At 34.4% G+C, this 24,616-nt stretch overlaps 1 protein-coding gene across 14 annotated transcripts in view; it reads right to left on the bottom strand.

Moving 5' to 3' along the window:
* Positions 1-24,616, bottom strand: part of PSPC1 (paraspeckle component 1) — a 100,797-nt gene that overhangs the window by 37,875 nt on the left and 38,306 nt on the right. For 12 of the 14 annotated variants that reach the window (XR_010410084.1, XR_010410089.1, XR_010410086.1 and 9 more), the window contains exon 6: positions 17,476-17,581. Coding sequence is in view for 6 of the 14 variants with exons in the window: in XM_064586324.1 (XP_064442394.1) it covers positions 17,476-17,581 (106 nt within the window). In the remaining 8 variants the exon portion in view is untranslated. Of the gene's footprint in view, positions 1-33; positions 10,806-12,422; positions 14,310-17,475; positions 17,582-24,616 lie in introns of those variants that run through there. The other 2 variants (XM_064586326.1, XM_064586325.1) reach the window with 2 other exon arrangements.

Raw genomic sequence — 24,616 nt, 5'->3', positions numbered from 1 at the left:
AACCACCAGGGCCAATTATTTTTTCCTCCCAGGACACTAAAGTCTTAAAACAAAAAGACCATTACCCCTTTTATATTCAAATGTATTCAAACATCCAACACAAACAGCTGTGGGGCACTAAGCTAAAAATAAAGTTATATGGACAATTTTCATTGTTAATACATCTTTGCATTTTTATTCAAATACTTGAGCATTGTTTCACCCAAGACCTAAAGATTTGCCATGAAAAGTCCCCATGACACACAAACAGTTGTTAAAAGTTCAACATAACACTGCTTCCTTTATTTGAACAAGGGTTTTGCTTGGAAATCTAAATAAAAGTGTTATTACACAGTCGGCAAGTTCTGAAACAAAATGCTCGAGGTTAACTGTGATACAAAAGGTCATGCAAATGACAAACTTAAATTTCAGTAAAATTCAACTACTTCGAAAAACTAATTTATTAACAGTAATATTATTAGTATTAGTTATTAATTCTGTATAACTATAGAATTAACGTCGATGAAATCTCTAGGTGAAATTACTCAACATACTGTAATTCAAATTTGCACTATTATTTAATGACCTTTTCCATTATCAGACCAGTGTGTTAAATGTAGCAATCACAAAACACATTCTGAGACAAAAGTAGCAATGTCTTAAAACTTTAAAAAAAAAAAAAAAGCACAATTTTTCTTTTAAAAGCAGTTCTATTAAAATGTGCTTAAAATTCCATTTAGTAATACAAAATATCAGCGAAAAGCACCTATAAAAGCTAGGGAAAAAAGGAAAGAAAAGCCTATGGTATATGGTAGATAAATGCCACTAAGCAGCTTATCAACTGCCCATATCTAACCTAATGGACATGCCTCAAACTGTAACCTTTAATGAAGCTGTGGTAAAAAACAAAACAAACAAAACACATCACTTACACAGCATCATAAAGAAATGTTTGTCACATTACGTAGAAAATGTAAATCCCAAAACTTTCTCAAAGCTATTTTTTTTAAACTTGCCTAAAACTAAATTTGTCTCTTCTCATCAAATGTTTGGCTAGTGATGGATACTACTATCAAGCAAAACACAGCTAGACTATTTCATAGAACGGATTTCTGATGAAGTCATATGGAAAATACTACTTTATGATCACACTTAACACTATCATCAATAAATCAAATCCAAGTTGTCATTTCCTCATCACTAGAACCTGATAAAATGTAGACAGCCTTCAGCATATCCAAAATCATCCAGGTATTATTTATAGCAGATACCTGTTATTGAAAAGCTGGTTCCATTTCAGCACCACAGTAAAATACACGGATTTTTTGATCATGACATCTTTGGGGAACAAGGGTTTAATTTTTATTTTTACTTTTGGATTTGCCTTAACTATGAAAGATGAAGAATGCAATATCTAACCAACAGAGGGTAATTATGATATGATATGAATTTGTATTCATATTGTTTGTATTTGTATTCATATTCTTATTGTTTGAGACTTCAATTTTCAAATCCCCCTTAAGTATTCTGACATCCTAACTGGATGCCTGTGATTCACTGGTGGAGGGCAAAGAAGGAGACGTTTTTATTATCTCCTTAATATTTCATCTGTACGTATCATTTTCCAAAATAACAGTATTTATTAGCTTTATTATTCACAAAATTCAGTACTTTTTAAATTATTCTATTATTCTATTTTCTTCATTAATAGAATTCTGAAGAGATTAATATGCTAAATACATTTATGGATTTTTTTTAAAAGCTTTTATTTATTAAATAATCTATACACCCAGCATGGGGCTCTAACTTACGACCCCAAGATCAAGAGTCACATGGTCTACTGACTGAGCCAGCCAGGTGCCCCAAGACTTACGGTTTTTAAAGTCAATTTATTCAACAGTGGCCATAACATTCCCTTTCTGATGCTCTATTAGAAACTGGTTCCAGGGGCATGTGGCTAGCTCAGTCAGAAGAGCATGCAACTCTTGGATCTCAGGGTTGTCGGTTCAAGCCCCACGCTGGGTGTAGAAATCACTTAAAAAATCTTAAAAAAAGAAACAACTGTTTTTCCAGTTTCAAAATATCTTTCTTTAAATTAGATAATCAGAATGTCTTACAATAATACATGCTAATGTAGCATATCACTGTGCTAAAATACCTATATATATAAAAGCATTTTTCACTAAATACACATACACTCCATTTATTTAATAGTGTTGATGCTTCCTTAAAGAAAATTACTAAGTACTATTTTATACAGCTTCACATATTAAGAAAAAGATAGTATAATTGGATGACAGATCATTTTTTAACTATTTTAGAAGGAGCAAAAGAAGTTTTCAACTTCCTAGTCCTATCTTTTTTTTTTTAAAGATTTTATTTATTGGTCAGAGGGAGAGAGAAAGAGAGAGCACAAGCAAGAGGAGCGGCAGGCAGAGCAGGCAAGAGAAAAGCAGGCTCCTGGCTGAGCAAGGAGTCCAATGCGGGACTCGATCCCAGGACCCAGGGATCATGACCAGAGCCGAAGGCAGACGCCCAAGTGACTGAGCCACCCAGGAGTCCTTTCTTAGTCATATCTTAAGATTACTGTCATTTTTATCAAAATCCACTGCTACATACTTCAGGTAAAATGCAAGGGTCAGAGATTATATTTAAAGGTAGTGGTTAGCAATGAATATTAAAACAGTACTTCTCATTATAACTTGATTTATCAAATATCAGTAAGGAGAAACTTGGAAGTTCACTATTAACTGTGTACCCACCTAAAAAGCAATACACAAGACTCTCACTTCTATGAATTCTAATATTTGAAATTAGAACTGGTGCAGAATATACATGGTATTTTTGGAATACAAATTTTAATGCTTTATTGCTTTACACCAAAAATTAGAGTTACGATTTAACATGAAACAACTTATAGGTAAACAAAATCTCGAAAGACTGCACTGCAATAAGATAATAAAGCTATGATTAAAACTTGGTTTAATTAATCCAATTACTCTTCATAGCAACCCTATAAAGTAGGTCTACTGTTATCCTATTTTAGAGATCATAAAACTGAGGCACAGCACTGTTAAATAACTTACTCAAGGTTGAACTGACCTAAAAAATTCTGCCGAGAGAGTTCATTAAGTTTTTACCTTCACAAAACACCTTCACTTTTTTCAAGGATTCCAACAAAGCCTAACAAAAGGCGAGATTTTTAATTTATTCTTATTATATTCATAAGTCGTGCCTTTCCATTAAAAAAATTATGCATATGTATTCCTGAGCTTGTCACTGAAGTATGCTTAAATTCACAGCTGACCAAAAAAGCAAGCAAAGTATGACTGATTTCCAGAACCACTTACCAAAGCAGCATTCCATTAAAACAATGGATCTCAGAGTGTGGCTGATGGGAGTACTGAGTCCGCAAGACCCTTTCAGGAAGTGTACACATTCAAAACTGTTTCATGTCTTACTAAACATTAGAACACAATTATAAAATTATCATCTAACTGGGCTTTTCAGTCTATCAACATTTGTAGGGATGGTGTACAAGCAATTGGAGGCAAAAATCTTGGTATTTTAGCACAAATCGAAGCACTTACACTCAATTTTTACTAGTAACTATCACTGTTACAAGGGAGCAGCGGGCAGGACAGCAGAGGAGAGGCTGCTGCCCACACAACTAGTTTTAAAATTTCAACTAGAATATGTAGATGAATACGTACAGGAAGCAGTTAAAATTATTTTTTTAATATATTTTTTTAAAGATTTTATTTATTTGAGAGAGAGAATGAGAGACAGAGAGCACGAGAGGGAAGAGGGTCAGAGGGAGAAGCAGACCCCCTGCTGAGCAGGGAGCCCGATGCGGGACTCGATCCCGGGACTCCAGGATCATGACCTGAGCTGAAGGCAGTCGCTTAACCAACTGAGCCACCCAGGCGCCCCAACAGTTAAAATTATTTTTATTGAATCACTACATCTTTTTAATTATGCAACAAAACAGGATATATACATAAAGCACTTCTGCTGCATTCTGAAATAGGGTAGTCCTTCAAGAAAAACATTCTTATGACTGGGTTGTAAACGGAACAAGACAGCATCTGACAACTATGATTACTGACTTGTGTACAGGCGTCCCTTGTTTTTCAAAAGTGTGCATTACGCCACTTGGCTTTTTTTTTTTTTAAAGATTTTATTTATTTATTTGACAGAGAGAGACAGAACACAAGCAGGGGGAGTGGGAGAGGGAGAAGCAGGCTTCCCGCGGAGCTAGGAGCCCGATGCGGGGCTCGATCCCAGGACCCTGGGATCATGACCTGAGCCGAAGGCAGACGCTTAACGACTGAGCCACCCAGGCGCCCCGCCACTTGGCTTTTATAAAAGACCTACATTTGTAGTATCTGTTTTTGCTAACCAAAACAGGATTTTCGCTTTTATGGAAAAAGGCAAAAAGTGAATATAAAGTTGTGTGTTTTGCAGCAAGTTATTTTAGAGGCACCACAAACCTAGAGCAACGAAAAGTGCTACCACCAAGCTCCATCCCTGGGAATATTCTTAGCATCTCTGGATCAAGTTGCCATAGCTTTGAACTATGTGTGAACATCTGCGCTTTATCTAGATTTATTCTGTGCATCAGTTAGCAAGATGTGTACTAAAGTCTCAGAGAAGCCTAAGAGGTTATAATTTGGGTTCAGAAACTTTCCAAACATTTTTTTATATAAAAATGTTAATGCTTCTTCAGTTGATGCCATTTTGGCTTACAAAAGGTATCATAGGAATGTTATACTTTGGGATAGCATTTGGCAGACATTTTCTGACAAGATCAGTGGTTGATATTAAGAAATGTAATTTGTTTTTAATTCTGTGTAATAAAATACATTAAAATTTAGAAGATGTGTATAACTCAATGGATCAGTATTTTTCTAATGTTTGGTATATGACATTACAAAATCATGCATGGGTAAAAAAAATAATCCATTCAAAGTTCCAGGTAGCCTAATGGATTATAATGCAATGAAAACTACTGCTTGTCAAGTTTTCTGTAGTATTTAACAAAAATATCCACAATTATCTGAAAAGGTTAAAATATACTCATCTCCATTTTACTAATTAGTTATCTAAGTAAAGCCAGATTTTCTTCATGCACTTTAACCAAAAGAGCATTCTGCAACAGATGGAATGCAAAAGCAAATATGGGAAGCCAGCCATTTTCTATAAAGCCAAACATTAAACAAATTTACAAAACAGTAAAACAATAGCACTCTTCCCACTACATTAAAGTGGAACATCAAGAATATCTGCAAAAAGTAAAATAAGGCCAGTGTTCCCACTACAGCCCATTTTCTTTCAACTTTCTCTCTTATTATCTAATATGGTAAACACTGATGTAACAAAACCAAACCAAAGCTCTTAGGGGTCTTCAATAATTTTTAACAGTGTAAAAAAATGTCAAAACCCAGAAGTTTAAGAACCAATGCTTTTTAAGTTCCGGTCAGTATTCGTTCATGAAAATAAAAATAGAAAATTTGCACTACTGTAAAGTAACTAAACCAGTGCAGAACTTTACATTATTTTATATAGAATAGGATCTTTTCTTTAAATACCTAATACTCAAAATATCAACCTATGAATTTAAAGATACTGTAGCTTCTTTTTTTAGATAACCAAATTTAAAGGATTCACACAGTACACAAAGATGAGTCTAAAATAAAGTAATGCCTAAGGTTTAGAAAACAGTGAACTATGTAAATAATGATTTAACATAGTATCAACTGAAACATTCTGCAATCAATGATAAAGATATATTCATCTGACACTAATTAAATTCCTGTTTGAATGAATACAGTCTTAATGACCACAATCATTATTTTTTAATTTATAAAGATCTTTCACGTACATTTCTGAAGAAGCCTCTAAGGGATTGTCAAAGGATCACCATGTACCATCTACGTTCAATATCTTGATAAAGAAAATGCTAAAATTCCCGATGTAAAAATACTGACACAGAACATTTAAATCTACTAAAGGAAATATAATTCTAGAGAAATGTCTTAAGTCTGGGAAATAACAAGATTCAACCTTTTTATAATTATTTCTAAAAATAAATTATACTTAGTACTGGAAAACATATCTTTTCCTTCACTAGAGAAGATTACATAAAGAATAAAGATTATTAGCTAGCTAGTCAGACTGTCAAGAGAGAAATTAAACAAATTAGCAGCTGAAATACTATCTAACAAACAGCATATCTGGAAGTAAAAAATGGAAAAATCAATTACATGAAATATTAAGAAAACAGGTATAAAGAAAAAAAATTCAAAATAAAAGGTAGGCCTCTTTGCCAAGAAATTACTCATTCATTTAGAAAGTGTTACAATCCTCAAGGGTATGCATCAACAAAGTAATCTTTTCTTAATAAAAATGAAGTAATTTTAAACTAAAAAGGGGAGTAAGACATGTTTCCACTGATATAAATAATAGCATGCAAACTTTCAAACATAATGAACAGAGAATGCTTGGAAGACATTTTTACTTCAAGTAATTAAAAACAATAACTTCCAAAACACAGTACTCACTACTAGACCAGGGGAAGGGGGGTATTTTTTAAGCAACCTAAGACAATCTTTCAATAAATACAATCTATGATGGGTGTTTCCCCCAGTTTGAATACATGCATTCCATGATACCTGCATACACAAATACTGGGAAAATGTTCCTCAGTTTTATGACTGTTAAAATGAAATTTTACACCATATTATCAATTAGGTAATTGCAAATTAAGACAACAATGAGATACCACAACACACCAATTGGAATGGCCAAAATCCTAAACACTGACAACACATAGTGCTGCCAAGGATGTAGAGAAATAGGAATTCTCATTCACTGCTAATAGGGATTATAAATGGCATATTCACTTTGGAAGACAATTTAACAGTTTCTTACAAAACTAAAGATACTCTTACATACATACAATCCAGCAACTATACTCCTTGGTATTTACACAAAGGAGTTGAAAACTTATGACTACACGAAAACCTGCACATGGATGTTTACAGCAGCTTTTTCAGAATTGCCAAAACTTGGAAACAACCAAGATGTCGTTCAGTAGGTGAATGGATAAACAAAATGTGGTACATCCAGACAATGAGACATTATTTAGCACTAAAAATAAACAAGCTATCAAGCCATGAAAAGACACAGAGTAACCTTAAAATGCTTATTACCAAAAAGTCATTATGAAAAGCCTACATATTATACGATTCCAACTACATGACATTCTGGAAAAGGTAAAACTATATATAGACAGTAACAGAATCAGTGGTTGACCAGGATTAGGAAGAAGAGAGGGATGAATAGGTAGAGGACAGAGGATTTTTAAGGCAGTGAAACTATTTTGTATACTGTAACAATGGGTACACGTCATTATACATTTGTCAAAAGTCCACAGAATGTCCAAAACCAAGAGTGAACCCTAACATAAACTATGGTCTCTTGGTGATAAGATGTGTCATTCTGATAGTGAAGGAGTCTGAATGTATGTTGGGGGAAGGAGATATATGGGAAATCTCTATCTTCGGCTCAATTTTGCTATAGATCTAAGACTACTCTAAAATTTAGTCTATTAAAATTATTTAATTTTTTGTCAGAAAGAGAGAGAAAAAGCACAAGCAGGGGAAGCAGCAGGGAGAGGGAGAAGGAGGCTCCCCACTGAGCATGGAGCCTGATGTGGAACTCGATCCCAGGACCCTGGGATCATGACCTGAGCCGAAGGCAGATGCTTAACCAATTGTGCCACCCAGGCATCCCTATTAAAAATTTTTAATGTTTCTTTTTGAATAATCAATTATAAATATATGAATTTATACTGTAATTTTTAGTCACGAATAAAAATTTGTTACTTGTTAAATTTCAAATCAGAAATAAGAGGAATTAACAAATATAAGTAGGGGGACTTACATCTTAGCTCACTATATTCATTAACCTCAAGATACATACCTCTTAATCTAGATTCCCTCAATGTATTTTGAAAGATTATTCTGGTGTCACTGTCAAATTCAGAAATTAACTGCAGCTTTTTAATAACTAGGGTGGTTTTCTAACTGAAGATTAATTAAATCTAATTACATATAATCACCATGTATCAAGAGACTGAAGGGAATATTTTAAACAAATTAATTTTTTAAACAAATTCATATTCAACTGAGAATATTTTTAACCATATACCCAAGGGACATTTTCAAAAATTATCATTATCATCATCACTTTTCAATTGTCATGACAAACTCTGAAGAGATGCTTTTAAAAATTGAAATTGACTAGGAATACTTATTCTTCAAATTTAGTTATTTTATCCTAAACTCTTAAAGAAATCAGCCACGACGGTATCAGCTACAGCACAAACACAGTATTTTGAATAGTATCCTATCAAAGCTCACATAATACTGGTAATTGGTTTGCATTTCTTCACCCATAACCTCTTAACCAGTACATTTCCTTATCAAAGTCAAAACAACTATCACGACTGGCCAGACCAAGATATGAAAGATGAAACAAAAAGATAAACTGTATAAGAAGAAATGCCAAACTGGCCCCATCAACATAAGAAAGCAGTGGAAGGAGCAAACGAGCACATGTGTTCCAATATATAAATAATTAAAGTATGTATTTAATGGGGAATCTTTTTGTTCATGATACTAGGCATTAAACAAATTATTTTAGTAGTATGCCAGAAGCTTTTAAATTTTAACAAATTATGTATTTTTCCTAAGTAGATAAAGCAACAGGTACAATTATAGTAATTTTATAAATATATAAGTGGTAACTAAATAAAATTCAAATATTTAAAATACGCAATTATAAGAAAAACTACTATAATAAGCATATCAATTGTTAAAAAGCAGAATTTTAAAAAGCAGTACTAGGCCAAATGAAGAAGTTACTTTGTGAGAAACATGGTAAATTTACAACCAGAAAACACAGAATTTGAAATGTGGTGTACAATATAGTGCAGGATATCGTAAGACAAAGTATAGGCAAACTTACCCATATACTTTCAATTATTGAAATTTTAAACAGAAATAAATGCATTTCATCAGCAGAGCATGCTCACAAACCCAGGTTCCTACCCCCATCACTAATAGATAATAACTACACAGAGATATTAACATTCACATTTATTTAGCCTGATTTGGTATAAAACACTGACATTTTAAGTGATACTACAGAACTTCATGTCCTCAATACAAAGTACAGAAGATACTAATGGAGACTGGGTATAAAACTCTGACATTTCAGGTTATACTACAGAACTACAATACAAAGTACAGAAGATATTAGATGGAGACTAACCTAAAAAAAATTTTTTTTTTGACATAACCACCTTGTAAAACAACTCCTGTTTGAGGGGGGCTCTAAGTGTAACGTTAAGAAGTCACAAAGCAGAAATAACAGGTTAAATTTTTATGTCTTCCTAGATTCTTTTTAATTCAAATTATTTAATACCTAAAAATTCTTATTTATATTATGTTATTCTTATAACACATGTGACATCTCAAAAACTGTTTACTTTAGTTGAACATTTCTATTTGCCAAACTTGACTTTCCTCCTCTCCAACTTCAGTTAATGTTTACCTTTCTTGGGGTTGGAGAGGTAAACATTAACTGAAAGATCTTACCATTCTGAACAAAGATTAGAAGGACTTACCATTTCAAATGAAAAGACATGATGTATACCTACAACACAGTGGAATAATAAACCAATCATATCAGTTAAAAAGAAAAACAAAAAAACATCCAAAGTAAGTTCCACAACAGTGCTAAAGCTACTCAATGCACTCTTCACATTCCCTAGCAGAGAATCTTTCTCTAAACTCTTAAAACTTTTTAGCTGTATCTCTGTATATTCCACAAAGATACTCTGCACCTATAATACTCTAAAATCCTCAAAGACCTGACCCTGAGCTTGATTCACTTCTGTATCCTCCATGGTATTCAGCACTCTGTTCTTAAACAGTAAAACAGTGACCAAATTTTCTTACTAAATGGAAACCTCTAAATCTTCCTGTAAGTCTAACACTCAGAGGGGATATTCGAGTGGGATCCGAATATTGAAAAGTCAGATGTGCTGAAAACCAAACACAAAAAAATTGTTATTTGACTATTTTTAAAAATTTACTCTTCATTATGTGAGTCCATTATGAAGTCTACAAAAATCTACCAATACCACCTATGTTTCAAAACTACAGATGTTTAATATCTTAGACATTAGTATTCAATAAATACCGAAGTATGGTGACCCATAAAGAACAGTGAAAATCATATGACTGGGCAGCACTGATATTTGAAAAATAGGACACCAAACAACTATTTAATTCTCCCAATTTGTGTCTAAGTAACTACAATATGACAAATACAAGACTCTCAAACTCAAAAAATTCAACAAATTTGGCAACAAAGTCAGAGAGTAATTAGAATGCAATGTGGTATACAGCTTGGTGCACAGTCAGAGAAAGTTATGCATGCACTGAGTACACCTCCAGGAGAAGAAAAGAGATACAGAAATTTGGATTTTAAGCCTCTCTGAAATGCTAATGGAAGGTAAGACGGGGAAAAAAAAAAAAAGACACTAGTCATCTAATATGACATAGAAATAATTAAGTACAATAAAATGTCTTCTAGTAAAGTGTGTATAGAGTTTAAGGGAGACTCAGCATTTCCATTTGGAATCATTTGGAAATCTTTTAAATATGAATGAAAAAACTATTATTTATAATCATAACATATGATTGGGACAACCATACATCCTGCTTTGCCTGAGACAGCCCGTTTTCTGCCTCCTGTAAAAAAAAAAAAGTAACTTTAAATAATACCCATATTCAGTTGTCCCAGTTTGAATGAAAACCATTAAGCTTTCCCCTACATATGATTAGTTATTACTAAAACTATTAAAAAATCCTTTGCGAAGTTTCAAAGAGAAGTGATCAAAGATTTCCACAGCTGGTTAAAATTGACACTTATCTTCAATCCAAATACCCCCAGTTGTCAAAATCCCTAAAGATCACTTCCAAAATATATGTAAACATTACAAATGTAAACATCTATTGATTTTTGTTTTCACTTGACTACGAAAGTCTAATTCCATCCCAAATATTCAGAAAAGTTCCTGGCTCACTGTAAGAAACACATTAATTAAATTATCTTAGTAAATAAACAAATAAAAACATTAATAAAACTCGGTCACAACTAGAGCATTCTATGGGAAACCACTGCAATATAACTGATATAATCAATTTTGATCTTTATCATCATGTCCAAATCACTGGAACTGGGCTGCCACTAACAGCAAGAGGTACACTAAGCTGCCCAGCAAGTCAAACCTAAATCTGACACCAAACCCTACAGCAAATAATTCTTTAGTTATTTCCACAGAATAATGAAGATGCTATAAAAATTCCTTGTGAAATGTCCTTTTTGTTTGAATACTTCAGGTGTTTAGACTTCCAAAAACCAATCTTCTTCTGCAATACAATCAAATCACTTGCTAGAGCTAAATAATTTATAGAAAGAGGAGGATTGGCTAGGTGGAAACCACAAAATGGCAACTTCTCTCAAAAATTCAAAAATCATTTCAGAAAATGTATTTGTACCTACTCATTAGTAATTAATGATTAGGGTCAGTTCTCTCTACCAGCACCTATTCATGAAATTTTATTATTGGCTAGACTTTCTGTTTTGAGTTTTGTACATGGCACATCAGGGAAAGCTGTGTTATAATTAAGTCAGAGAAAAGAAACAATGCCCACTTGAGAAGCAGGAAAAGAGACTAACATAAAGAAATGGCTGATTAAACAGGCCAAATTTGGCAACACCGATCAGCAAAGGGTAACATCTGAAAGAACAATGCTTTATGTCTCTACTAAGAAAACATTTGTAAACTCTAAGATAATCAGCTATGGGGCAGTGATGCTTTATCAGTTCTTCCAATAACTTTTGCTCTGATTTATAACCATGACTACCAATAAACCTTCAGGACACTACTTTGGATTCTTCAGGGACCTTGATTCTAGGATATGAGGTGCTCTGTTCAATGAGCCTTCTAAAAACACTGGAAAAAAACATATTAATTAATAAACTTGCATTTTAGTCACAAACTCTTTGAGTTTGGTTAACATGAGTCACTTTTTATAGATTACTCCCAACTCTCAGACTGAACCTAGACCAGGGGTGGGCAAACTTTTTTGGTAAAGGGCCAAGATAGTATGTATTTCAGGCTTAGCAGGCCAAAGAGTCTTGATATCGTCTCATACAGTTCTGTCATGACTAGTCAATCTACCACTTTTGGACAAAGCAGCCATAATCAAAACATAAACACAACTGTGTTCCAATAAAACTGTTCCAAAAACAGGCAGTGTTCAGATTTAGCCTGGCTTATCCTAGTCTGTCAACCCCCGGTCTAGATGAAATACTTAAACAAAAAGTTAATGCATCATTTGAGACAATACCTCCTCCACATATAGGCTGAAAGCTCAACTAAAAGTTGTCACACCAAAATCCCACAGAGCACTATTCACATAGAATGTTGTGCTACTTCCACTGTTAAGCGTATGAATCCTATCCTCCATGCTGACTGACTTTGAGCCCTCCCTTCAAACTCCCAGGTTCCATAAAAAATTCAACTACTTACTACTAATTTCAGTATTTCAACTATGTCTCATTTCAACATATGGCCAATGGTCTTCTATTTTTGCTAATTAAAATAAACAGACTGAAGAGCTTCTTAAAATGCAGATCCCATGGCTCCAACTCAGACATTTTTCTTTTTTAAGTTGCAAAGATGTGCTGCAAAGGTTGAAAACTACTAAATTTAGCCAAAAATGTGATCAATGGAGAATGCATCAGATTCTACTATAGTCGTGAAACAATCAATTTGTAGGTTGGAGACCTAAGGGAAAAACCCACATTTTTAAAAAGCTCCCTGAGTGTTTATTATGCACTATTTGAAAAACACTACCATGGAAGAGGCATTACACCCTTAGCCTCTGGCTACATCTCCTTAATGCTCTTGGCCTCACTATGTAATATACTGGGTAACCACAATGGAACTACTCTGACAAAGAAACATAACTCAATCAAATTATTGCCTTAGCATATAACATACATTTATTTTCAGGTTTATTATGCACATGTATTTAAATATCCAGTAGGCTATTCCCACCTACTCAAACAAAAATAAAAATTCTTCAGTATCAATTCAAGTACATATTTCGAAACAGATCTAAAGGGCTATTCTTTTATTCACTAAAAAACCACAAATATTAATATTTACAACAGAAACAAACTTCTAAAAAAACAAAAGAAACTCTTGAAGTTTTAAAATAAAATAGCATCCCATATAAACATTGCCCCAATTTACCTAAACAACTATTTTATAATTACTGGATACAACTACTAAAGCTAGAATGACATTTAAGATGTTTTTATAATCTTATCATTTTCCCAAGAAAGCAAAATTTACTCTAAGAAACTGAATTAAAGAAATAGTCTAATTAAAATCTCCACTGTACGCCAATGCAAACTGAATCCACAGATAAAGACTGGTATACTGTAGTACTAAAATGTTTAATATAGTAAGTGGAGCAACCTAATATAAAAACAATCACAAGACAATCATAAAAGACAATCTCATAAATTTTTACACTAACACTGTAACTTATTGTGATGTGTCCAAAAGCTATAAAACTGTGGTAAGTAGAAAACTTCAACCTAGTAAGTACTATCATGAAAATGGTTCAATATTACACTCTATACTACGATAAAGGTAAAGATAAACCTAAATGTATTTAAGACACAGCATAAAAATATATATATTGTTATGGTTGTCAAAAATACCTTATGCTATAGGACTGAAAATTAACATGTTTAATTTATAATTACCAGAGCTATTATCAAAGAACCTGACTTCTAAGAAGAAATAAGGTATGAAATAAAAACGACAACTTCTAGTTGAAGTGCTGACATATCCTTGAAACCCTTAAAAATATGTTCATGTCATAAAATTATGATAAAGTTGAAGGCTAACAAAGAAAAACATGACCAGACATGATGTGTTTTCCCTCATATTTTATTACATTTAAAAAAATTATTTTTCAAGACACAAAATATGAAAATCAATTTTTACTTTATACCTCAAAGTCCATACCATTACTTGTGTTGGAATATTTCTAATAGGAATATTAGAAAGAAATGAGAGGTAGCATCTTAAACCAAGTAAACTGCTTTATACTAATTACTCTTACTACTTGGGCAAGCTGAACACTTACCATTTGATTCCTCCCTTTAAACTGAACAGTGAAAAAAGAGAAAGCACATAAGAGGGCCTAATTTCAAAGCTTTTAAAAACAAAAACAAACATTAAATTTAACAATTTTTTCCAAAGACAGTTTTCAAAATAAATGAAGAATAACTAATACAACAATTACCTCAATGTTTCTTCTATTAACACAAAATAATCAAGACCTATAAAGAGCTTTTAATATTTCTTTAGTACTTGATTAGCTTGTATTAACAAGCATTATGAAGCTAGGAACCAAATAAAACTGATACCAAAATGATGAAAAACTTTTGTCTATCCATAATTTCTAATACCAAAAAATCTAAAAATCTGGCAAAGACTATATTTCCCCTAAATATTTAATTGCATTGTTACATACTATTTTACATAGGGTTCCTCTCCAGAAAATTAAGACTATAGTAACTTTGTGGCCTAACAAGAAACAAAAACAAAAAACAAACAAAAAAACCCAGCACCAACTCTCCAGCCTAGGGTTCAGCAAACTTTTTCTGTACAGGGTCAAAGAGTAAGTAGCTTAGGTTTTGTAAGTCACAGATACTCTAATATTCTTTTATTTTCCTTATCCATTAATTCTCTAAAATGTAAACACCATTCTTAGCTCTGTGGTAGGGTGGTATGAAACTGCGAACTGGTCCCAGGCTAGTTTGCTGACTTCTGCTCTAGTGAAATTAATCTTATGATGCTTCAAATATGCAACATATACTTTACTTGAAAACAAAGATATCTTAATATTAAAATATACCATCTACATTTTCTAAGAGTATAATCCGGTGAAACAATAAATGATCTATTTTTGAAATGCTTCAATAAACCCACCATGAATATTTTAAATATGTAATTAATTTATTCTCAAAGTTCATCGGTAATTTATAAAATTTTAGACACCATGAAATTAATTTTAAACATACAAATGTTTTAAAAATTAAAATAAGAATTTGCAGTATTTTAATTTTAAATTGTAGCAACATTTCCAAATAATTTTTGAAAAGAAAAGTAAAATTAAAATCTGTCCTTCATTAATTATATTAAATGCCACTGAACAAATGTAAAAAATACTGGTATGAGTTTTAAAAAATTGTGAAATAATTTCAAAGAATAGAGTCCGCAGACAAATTTATGATATAGCCACTTAAATGTAACAGCAGAATACATTTTACTTAATCATTTCCTTCTAATCCCCTAAATGATTTATGCATATGACATTACAAATAGCTACACATGTGCCCCAAGAATGTGAAGTTTGTGCCAAAAAAATATTAAGAAAGCTAATTCCACCAACTTTGACTATAAGCAAGCACTTTAGGAAAAGAAATGTTCAGGTACATATAAGGACAAGGAAGAATTTCCTAATCCTCAATGGAATGAAATAAAGTTTCCCTAAGGAAATGTATCATATGTGGTTTACATCTTGATTATATTTAAAATTAAAAACTTAGTCACTAGTTTCCAAAATATGGGCCAAAAAAATTTTAATTACACATACTTTCATAACATCATAAAACATCCTCACACTGATAAATCCAACAGATTTATGTTCACATATAACAACCAAAAGCCCTAAGACCACATTTAAAATATGTCATAAGCAAACACTATGTATCCAAGGAGGAAAAAGAGAATTGCAAAATGATACTAAAAATACTAGAAATTAGAGAAGGAAATTTGCAATGCTTGAAAACTCATGTGGTAATGGAATTTAAAAATCAAATTAAACCTTTAGTATAACTTATAAAAGTAAGAAACTTCTCTAATTGAATTTAAATGCCACATAATTTTTAGTCAAAGGATATTTACTTGATGCAGGCTAAGATAAAAATTTCTTGTTGTTATTACACAAGTTAGGATGTATTTTATTGTGTGTATTCTTTTTTAGAAAGAAAGTTTAAAATTTTTCTTGGGACAGAAGAATGGGACAGAGAAGGTCAGCAAAAGAGTCACTGACTTGAATTAATACTGTTAGCCTCAGAAACTTATTAAAGAATCATGGCTTTTGAATAGCTAGGGGAAAAAAACACCACTAAATATTTTTCAGAATAATGACTATTAAAATAGCATTCATCTAAGGTGAATAATAAGACTCTTTGTTAGTTCACATTAAGAACTTGGGGACTTCAACATATTTGAAATATCCTTGTTTGCCCTACCATTTTGCCTGCCCAAATCAAAAACCTGAGTCAGACCAAATCTTTAGAACTAACTCCAGTTTATGAGAAATTCAGGGATAGAGAAACTTGCTAAGCATCACTGCATGGATAAATTCAACAAGATCCAGGATGTGAGAAACAAGGGTCTGTTTTCTTAAAAAATTAAGGGAAAAATTTAAAAGGTGAAGAGAAAACCTACAGACTAAAAACACTGGATTTATCAGCCAATTTGAACCAATTGTAAAGAAAATAAAAACCTTTATAAAACCTGAGCAAACGTGGGCTTTTACTAGTTAATATTAAAGAAGTGACAATTTTTAAGATATGACAAAGATAGTTTTAAAAAGAGTCCTTATCTTCTAGGGATACATACTGAATTACTTATTAATGAAATCATATAAAGCCAGGGATTTAATAAAAATAATTCGGGAAAGTGGCTCTACTTAAAGACGAAAAGATCAGCTGTGTGTTGATAACGGTCATGACTGGGTAATGAGCACATACTGGTCTACATTTGTATATATCTAAAATCTTCCAATATAAAGAATTTTTATTTATTTTATTTCATTTTTTTTTTAAGTTTGTTTATTTAAATCATCTCCACACCCAACGTGGGGCTTGAACTCCTGACCCCAAGATCAAGAGCTGCATGCTCTTCTAACTGAGCCAGCCAAATGACCCTAAAGAATTTTTAATATCAATAAATGTTGAAAATCAATCAAGTAGAGATGACAGATTTATCAAGAGTTCTAATTTAGAACCATATATTTAAAAAAAGATAAAAATGGAGAAAATTTTAACATCCTTTTCATAAAACATTAATAGTATCTTCAGAAACTACTTTTAAGTTATTACCTGTAAGAGGTTAAGAAAATCATTAGTTTAACATAAACACGACAAATTCAGAAAGATTAAAAAATATATTATATAAACCAATATCCAAAGAATTCTAAATATGCATTGTCCACCTGACAATATAAAATAATTTTAGTTAACTAGTATTTTACTTACATTTTCCATATAGTTTGGCTTAAAGCCCTCTTGTTGTCGCCTCAGTTCCTCCTGTTCTCTGTGTCGGATCATTTCTTCCTCACGGCGTCGATGCTCTTCCTCATGTCTGAAAGATTTTTAAATAAAAATTTCAGCCTGGTTGACATGTAAGCCATGATCAGGTATTTTATTCCAGGTAAAACAAAATCATTTACACAAGTTACTTTATACAAAATCTGCTAATGATGACTGACTGACTAGATTTACTTTGCTTCTTCTAGTTTGCTCTAAGCCTTTAATAAATCAAATAACCCAAAGAAATAAAGTAACTAGGATAAATTAAAAAATAGAGTAATAACATGTAACTAAGAGTTAATATGCTTACAGTCAAAAAATCAGGAGTGTAAAAGCTCAAACATGTATTAAATTACTGTATAAAGAGAAAAGCTTGGGATCTATCACTGGCATAATAGAGTTCTTAAAGGCACTAAGAACCAATCCTGATATAAGCCACTACAAAGAACAACACTGCCTAGTCAAGAAAAATCTATACAGTGTCAAAGGAACCCTTAACAAACCCTCTCTCCCCCATTTTATCAACCCAATGAGGAAAACCTCTGGAACAGGTGTCAGACTACCATCTGTTTTTGTAAATTAAGTTTTATAAGACAATCATCTATTTAATGTCTATAGCTACCTTGGGCCAGAGCAGTGCTGAGTAGTTGAGACAAAGACCATATGACTTGCAAATCCTAAAATGTTTACTATTTAGCTCCTTCCCAGAAAAAGTATGCCAACCTCAGCCCTAGAGGTATGTGGGAGGAAAAAATATTGAACTATATATGTGTTCAGAATTACAAAGAAGTCAGTAATTACTTATGATTAAGAGAAAAAAACCCTACAAAATATTATTGAATATACTCACATTATATTGGCATGTATGTCAATGCATATTCAAGTATATATGCCCTCTACTCAAAAACAAAAAACATTACTTCAGGGGTGCTTGGGTGGCTCAGTCGTGAAGCGTCTGCCTACAGCTCGGGTCATGGTCCCAGGGTCCTGGGATCGAGCCCCGCATCGGGCTCCCTGCTCTGCGGGAAGCCTGCTTCTCCCTCTCCCACTCCCCCTGCTTCTGTTCCTGCTCTCACTCTCTCTGTCAAATAAATAAAATCTTAAAAAAAAAAAAATTATTTCAGTAGTGAAGACTATATAATACTGATGCGCTCCCATTAAGTCTCATTTTCTGTTGCTCTTATAAGTACCTTCCTACGCCAAGTGTAATACTTGAATTTCAAGATACTCTGTTGTTTCCTGTATCATGCCTCTCCTAAACACAAGTCCATGAACTAAAAAAATGGTGGTTATTTCCCACAGACAGCAGAAAACCTAGCTCTTAGAGGAGTTTGGATCAGACCACAAAGTAACAATGTTCCTAAGGGATTTTAAGCAAAATCTAGACTATTTTGAGATTTTTGTCTAAGTCCCCAATATACATTTCTATTCAGGTAAATTGAACATTCAAATAAAGTGGTTAATCCACTTCTTGGACATTAACACTCATAAATTTTATGGTAAAGAAAATATTTTCATATTCACACATGTGAAAATGTACATAGGTACAGTTAAAAACCCCCTCTTCAAAAACTCCAATACTACGTATGTTTTGAAACTGATTTTTCCCGATTTCAAAAAGGGTCCATATACTATTATTATACCACTAATAGGATCTGGGACAGGACCCAGTAATCAACCACACTGGTATTTCTGCAGTAAGATGAAGATTCACTTTTGTGAAAATAATAAAGGTCTGACATGACCCCAACATAAATGCAGGTCAGGTTTTGTCATCAAATAGGCTCATATCAGGGCGCCTGGGTGGCTCAGTTGGTTAAGCGACTGCCTTCAGCTCAGGTCATGATCCTGGAGTCCCGGGATCGAGTCCCGCATCGGGCTCCCTGCTCAGCGGGGAGTCTGCTTCTCCCTCTGACCCTCCCCCCCTCTCATGTGCTTTCTCTCGTTCTCTCTCTCTCAAATAAATAAATAAAACCTTTAAAAAAATTTTAAAAAAGGCTCATATCAGATCCTGCCACTAAATGATACATGAAAAAGCTTTTGGTTTTCAAAGTTTTTTGGTCTTCAGAATTGCAATAAGGACCTTGTTCACGAGTAACTTATGACATGTAATAGAAATTTAAATGGGCAAGTCCATTTCCAATAAACTAAAAAGAAATATCTATACAAATGTGCAAGGATATATGTACACAACGATATACACACTGTGGCATTAATTAAAGGCAAAAGGTTGAAAATCAATTACAAATGAGAAACAAGTTTGGCTCATCAATGCCAAGGAACACAAAACAACTGTTACGAAGGCACATTTGCATTTACTGACACAAAAGAATATCAGCTGTCAGGAAAAAAGCAAGTAAAAAAACAGCATTCCTATTACTGATTTTAAAAATAATTTATATGAGCACAGAGGGGGGTAGAAAAAGTTTATGTCACACTGGGAATAATCGGGGAAACAGGATCATTAACTTTTTTACTTTACATATATAATGTATCATTGAGTTTTGTTTTATACATGTATTGCCATAACATTTTAAAACAAAAACCAATCAAGTATTTTAAACAAAATTTGAAATGTACTTCTCCCATTGTTAAAGCAACTCTTTTCTGATAAAATGTGAGAATAGATTTACAAATCAGGAGTAAAAAGGTAAAATCACTTCAAACAGTTATTTTTCTTCCTTCCATTCTTTTGTCCAAAAATTCAAGAATTTCTACTTTGTTCTGAAATAAGTTGATGCCACACTGACAATTCCATAATCTGAACTTACAGACAATATTCAGAACTATCCCCTATTATATATATGTACACTTTTAATTTTTTCTATTTCACAAAATACTTTAATGAGTATCTATATGTATATTTAATGTCTCTGCAGGTGAAGGACAGATAACTTCCTAGGTAATATTTACAAGTGGAACTAAAAAAGTGACAGATTTTAACATCCGTCATGTTATAATTAATTGGAAATTGATAAAACCTCAATTTTACAACTTAATTTGAACCCATTTATTATTTTCAGGTCTCAAGTATTTTTGTAGGATTTTGAAAAATGGACAAGATCTAGAAACTAAGCCATGATATAACTAATGGATAAAAATGTCCTCCTACTCTTTGTTCCTATTTAGCATCACACTCTCCACACTTACTGCAGGGCTCAGTACGTAAGATCTTTATGTCGAATGACATAAAAAAGGAAAAGAATGGATAGATGGATAGATGAGTGAGCAGAAGGGTGGTAAAATTATGAAGAAATAAATGAACTACTAAGTGGTCAAGTCACAACTTGAACCAACTCATCACGCCTTGTCTTAGTCTTCTTTCTTCACTGAGACAGCCTCTGAAAAATTAATTGACCCGTGAGAAACCTAATAATTTGTAGCACTGAAAGGAAAACTGTAAATTTGTGTACTCCAAATAAGTTTTTTCTCTCTAAATATACTTTCTTAAACCAGTTTTGTCGATCTTCTAAAGTGAAACAAAAAAGCAGAGTCCAAACTATCCAGCTTGTTAACAGTTAAAGCTGTCTTATGTATGGCAGGAGCCACAGTCAGCTGTATTTCCTCAGTTTAACTGCTGTAGTTTTATTTGCTTTGTCTTGAAAGTACAGGATATTTTTGACAATTACTGGTGTAAGTTCCTAGCCACATTCAGTCTTTCTTGGTCTTTCATGAACTTGACATTTTTTCTTTTCCAGCAGCAGACAGGTTTCACTGACCTGGGCCTGGGGCAGACCGGGATCCTCACCCACAGCAGGGGGTGGAGGTGAGGTTGAAAATAAAATGTGATTTGTGGTAGAATTGCAGGTTTTGGCTATGCTGAGAGCCAAGGGCCTGGTTAGCTGGTAGCTGCAAAGTCGGACTTTTCTGTTGATTGTATCTGCAGCTGCAGCAGGAAAGGCAAAGCCTGACTTTCCTGCTGGTTGCATCTGCAGGAGTAGCAGGGAGGCAAGGAGTTCAGAAGCTGGATTCATGGGGCACAGGGAGGAAGTCCAGTCTGTTGGTTACCATGTTCCATCTGCTTTTGTAAGTACAAAGCACCACGAGGCTGGAGGACCTCTGTCTGGGTGGGTGGGCTAAAAGTGGCCGGGCACAGCCTCATGTAAAACTTTTCTTGAGCTGCAAGAAAAGGTAGTGGCTTCTCTTCCTGTAGGGCCAAAAGCTTCGCCTGCAATTTCAGGATCTGTTCCTGAGGGGGGTCTCCTCTAGTGACATTCTCTCTTCCAACTCCTTTTTCTTCTCTCCTGCTCTTCCTTCATCTTTTGTTCCATCATCTTGTACACCTCTCCCTCCTCCAGCAGACCACATTCCTAGCTCCATCATGATGTGCCAGTGCAATACCCAGGCCATGGCACTGGAAAGCTTGGGGCATTCCAGGAATGCAGGCATGGTGCTGCCAGGGATACTTGGGCCATGGGAGCCTTGCTCTATCACTGACTACCAGAACTTGGACTGGACCTGTGGGGCAGCAGGTTCTCAGGGGGTACCATGCCCAGCGGAAGCAGAAGCCCACTGACCTGCCATAGTAGTGTCTAACACTTGCCACCACGACCTACCAGCCTGGCAGGAGAGGTCTACCATGTGCGCAGAGCCAGGCCAATGGTCTCCAGCCTGGGCACTCAGCACACCTTCCTCCCCATTAGCCTCAGAGTGAGCCTGACACTTTTTAAAAGACAACGGATTATTTTGTACAATGTCTTTCAATCTGGGTTCATGTTATATTTCCTCACGGGCTAGCCTGAGGTTATAAATTTTTTGCCAAAAAACCCCACAGAAATGACAATGTATCCCTCTGACTGCATCATATCAAACAGTTCCTGATATCAATGTCTTATTACAGGTGATACGAACCTTAATACTTGGTAATGGTGGTGTCTGTTGCTTCTCCACTTTAAATTTACTGTTTTTCCATTTGTACCTAATACAAATGACTATGCAAATTGTTTCTAAAGTTTCGGCAAAAACTTGAACATCTGTCAGTAAATCTTGTCTGTGACAATTATTACTATAGTGTTTGACCCACTGGTGATCTTCTCTCATTCCTTCCATACTGATTAACTGGAATTCTACTATAAGGAAAAGTTGTCCATTCTCTTCCATTTATTTATTTATTCATTCAATTATTTACTTCTATCAGTATGGACTCATGGATATGTACTTTATTCTACAGTTTAAAATCTAATACTATAAGTTTTTATTTTGTTGTTGAAACTGTTCCAACTTTGGCCATTTAGGAGCACCTTCAGTTTGCCTGTGTACTTTCAATATGCCCCATCTTTTTTTTTTAAGATTTTATTTATTTATCTGACAGAGAGAGAGACAGCGAAAGAGGAAACACAAGCAGGGGGAGTGGAAGAGGGAGAAGCAGGCTTCCTGCTGAATGGGGAGCCTGATGCAGGGCTCGATCCCAGGACCCTGGGATCATGACCTGAGCCGAAGGCCAGACACGACTGAGCCACCCAGGCGCCCCAATATGCCTCATCTTTTAGGAGTACAGACCTACTTCATTTTATTCAGCTTTGCCTTACTGTGCACTTCAGATACAATGGGGTTTTTTTTGTTTTGTTTTGTTTTGTTTTTACAGATTGAAGGTTTGGGTCAACTCTGCATCAAGCAAGTCTATTGCCCCATTTTTTCCAAATGCATTTGCTCACTTTGTGTCTGTCACATTTTAGTAGGTAATTATCACAATATTTCATTATTATTATTATTATATCTGTAACGGTGATGTGTTTGATGTTGTTACTACTACAATTGTTTTGAGACGCCACAAACCACACCCATATAAGACCAAACATTATCAATAAATACTATGTGTGTTCTAACTGCTCCATCAACAGGAGCATCTCTCTCCCTCTCATCTGTCTCCTTCTCCTTGGGCCTCCCTACTCCCTAAGACACAACAATATTGAAATTAGGCCCATGCCTAGACCTAGAATGGTCTCTGAGTGTTCAAGTGAACAGCTACATGTCTCTCACTTTAAATCAAAAGCTAGAAATGATTAAGCTTAGTGAGGAAGGCATGTCAAAAGCCGAAAAAGGCCAAAAGCTAGGCCTCTTGCACCAAACAGTTAGCCAAGTTGTGAATGCAAAGGAAAAGTTCTTCGGGGAAACTGAAAGTGCCACTCCAGTGAACACACGCATAAGAAAACAAAACAACCTTGTTGCTGAAATGGAGGACTTTTAAGTAGTCTGCATAGAAGATCAAAGGAGCCACAATACTCCCTTAAGCCAAGACCTAAACCAGACCGAGGCCCTATTGCTATTTAATTGTATAAAAGTGGAAAAAGGCGGGGAAGCTGCAGAAAAAAGTTTGAAGCTAGCAGAGATCCAGAAGCTGCCATCGAGTTACCCAGAAGATCTAGCTTAGATAATTAATGAAAGTGGGTACACTGGGCGCCTGGGTGGCTCAGTTGGTTAAGCGACTGCCTTCAGCTCAGGTCATGATCCTGGAGTCCCGGGATCGAGTCCCGCATCGGGCTCCCTGCTCGGCAGGGAATCTGCTTCTCCCTCTGACCCTCCTCCCTCTCATGCTGTCTCTCATTCTCTCTCTCTCAAATAAATAAATAAAATCTAAAAAAAAAAAAAAGTGGGTACACTAAACCACAGATTTTCAATGTAGATTAAATAACCTTATACTGGAAGATGATGACATCTAGGATATTCATAGCCATAGATGAGAAGTCAATGCCTGGATTCAAAGGACAGTCTGTCTTGTTAGGGGCTAACACAGCTTGGTGACCTGAAGATGAAGCCAATGCTCACCGACCATTCTGAAAATCCTAGGGCCCTTAAAAATTACACTCAATCCACTCTGCCTGTGCTCTACACATAGAACAACAAAGCCTGGATGACAGCACATCTACTTACAACGTGGTTTACTGAATATTCTAAGCCCACTGCTGAGATCTACTGATCAGAAAAAAAAGATTCCTTTCAAAATATTGCTGCTCCTTGACAATGCGCCTGGTCACCCAAGAGGTCTGATGGCGATATACAACAAGATTAATGTTGTTTTCACACCTGCTGACACAACATCCATTCTCCAGCCCCACAGATCAAGGAGCAATTTCAACTTTCAGGTCTT

The sequence above is a fragment of the Mirounga angustirostris genome, unplaced genomic scaffold (assembly GCF_029215605.1).
Source record: "Mirounga angustirostris isolate CCGP_5_RB_7025 unplaced genomic scaffold, mMirAng1.0.hap1 SCAF_3, whole genome shotgun sequence".
Lineage (NCBI taxonomy): Eukaryota > Metazoa > Chordata > Mammalia > Carnivora > Phocidae > Mirounga > Mirounga angustirostris.
This window is presented reverse-complemented; position numbering and strand designations above follow the sequence as displayed.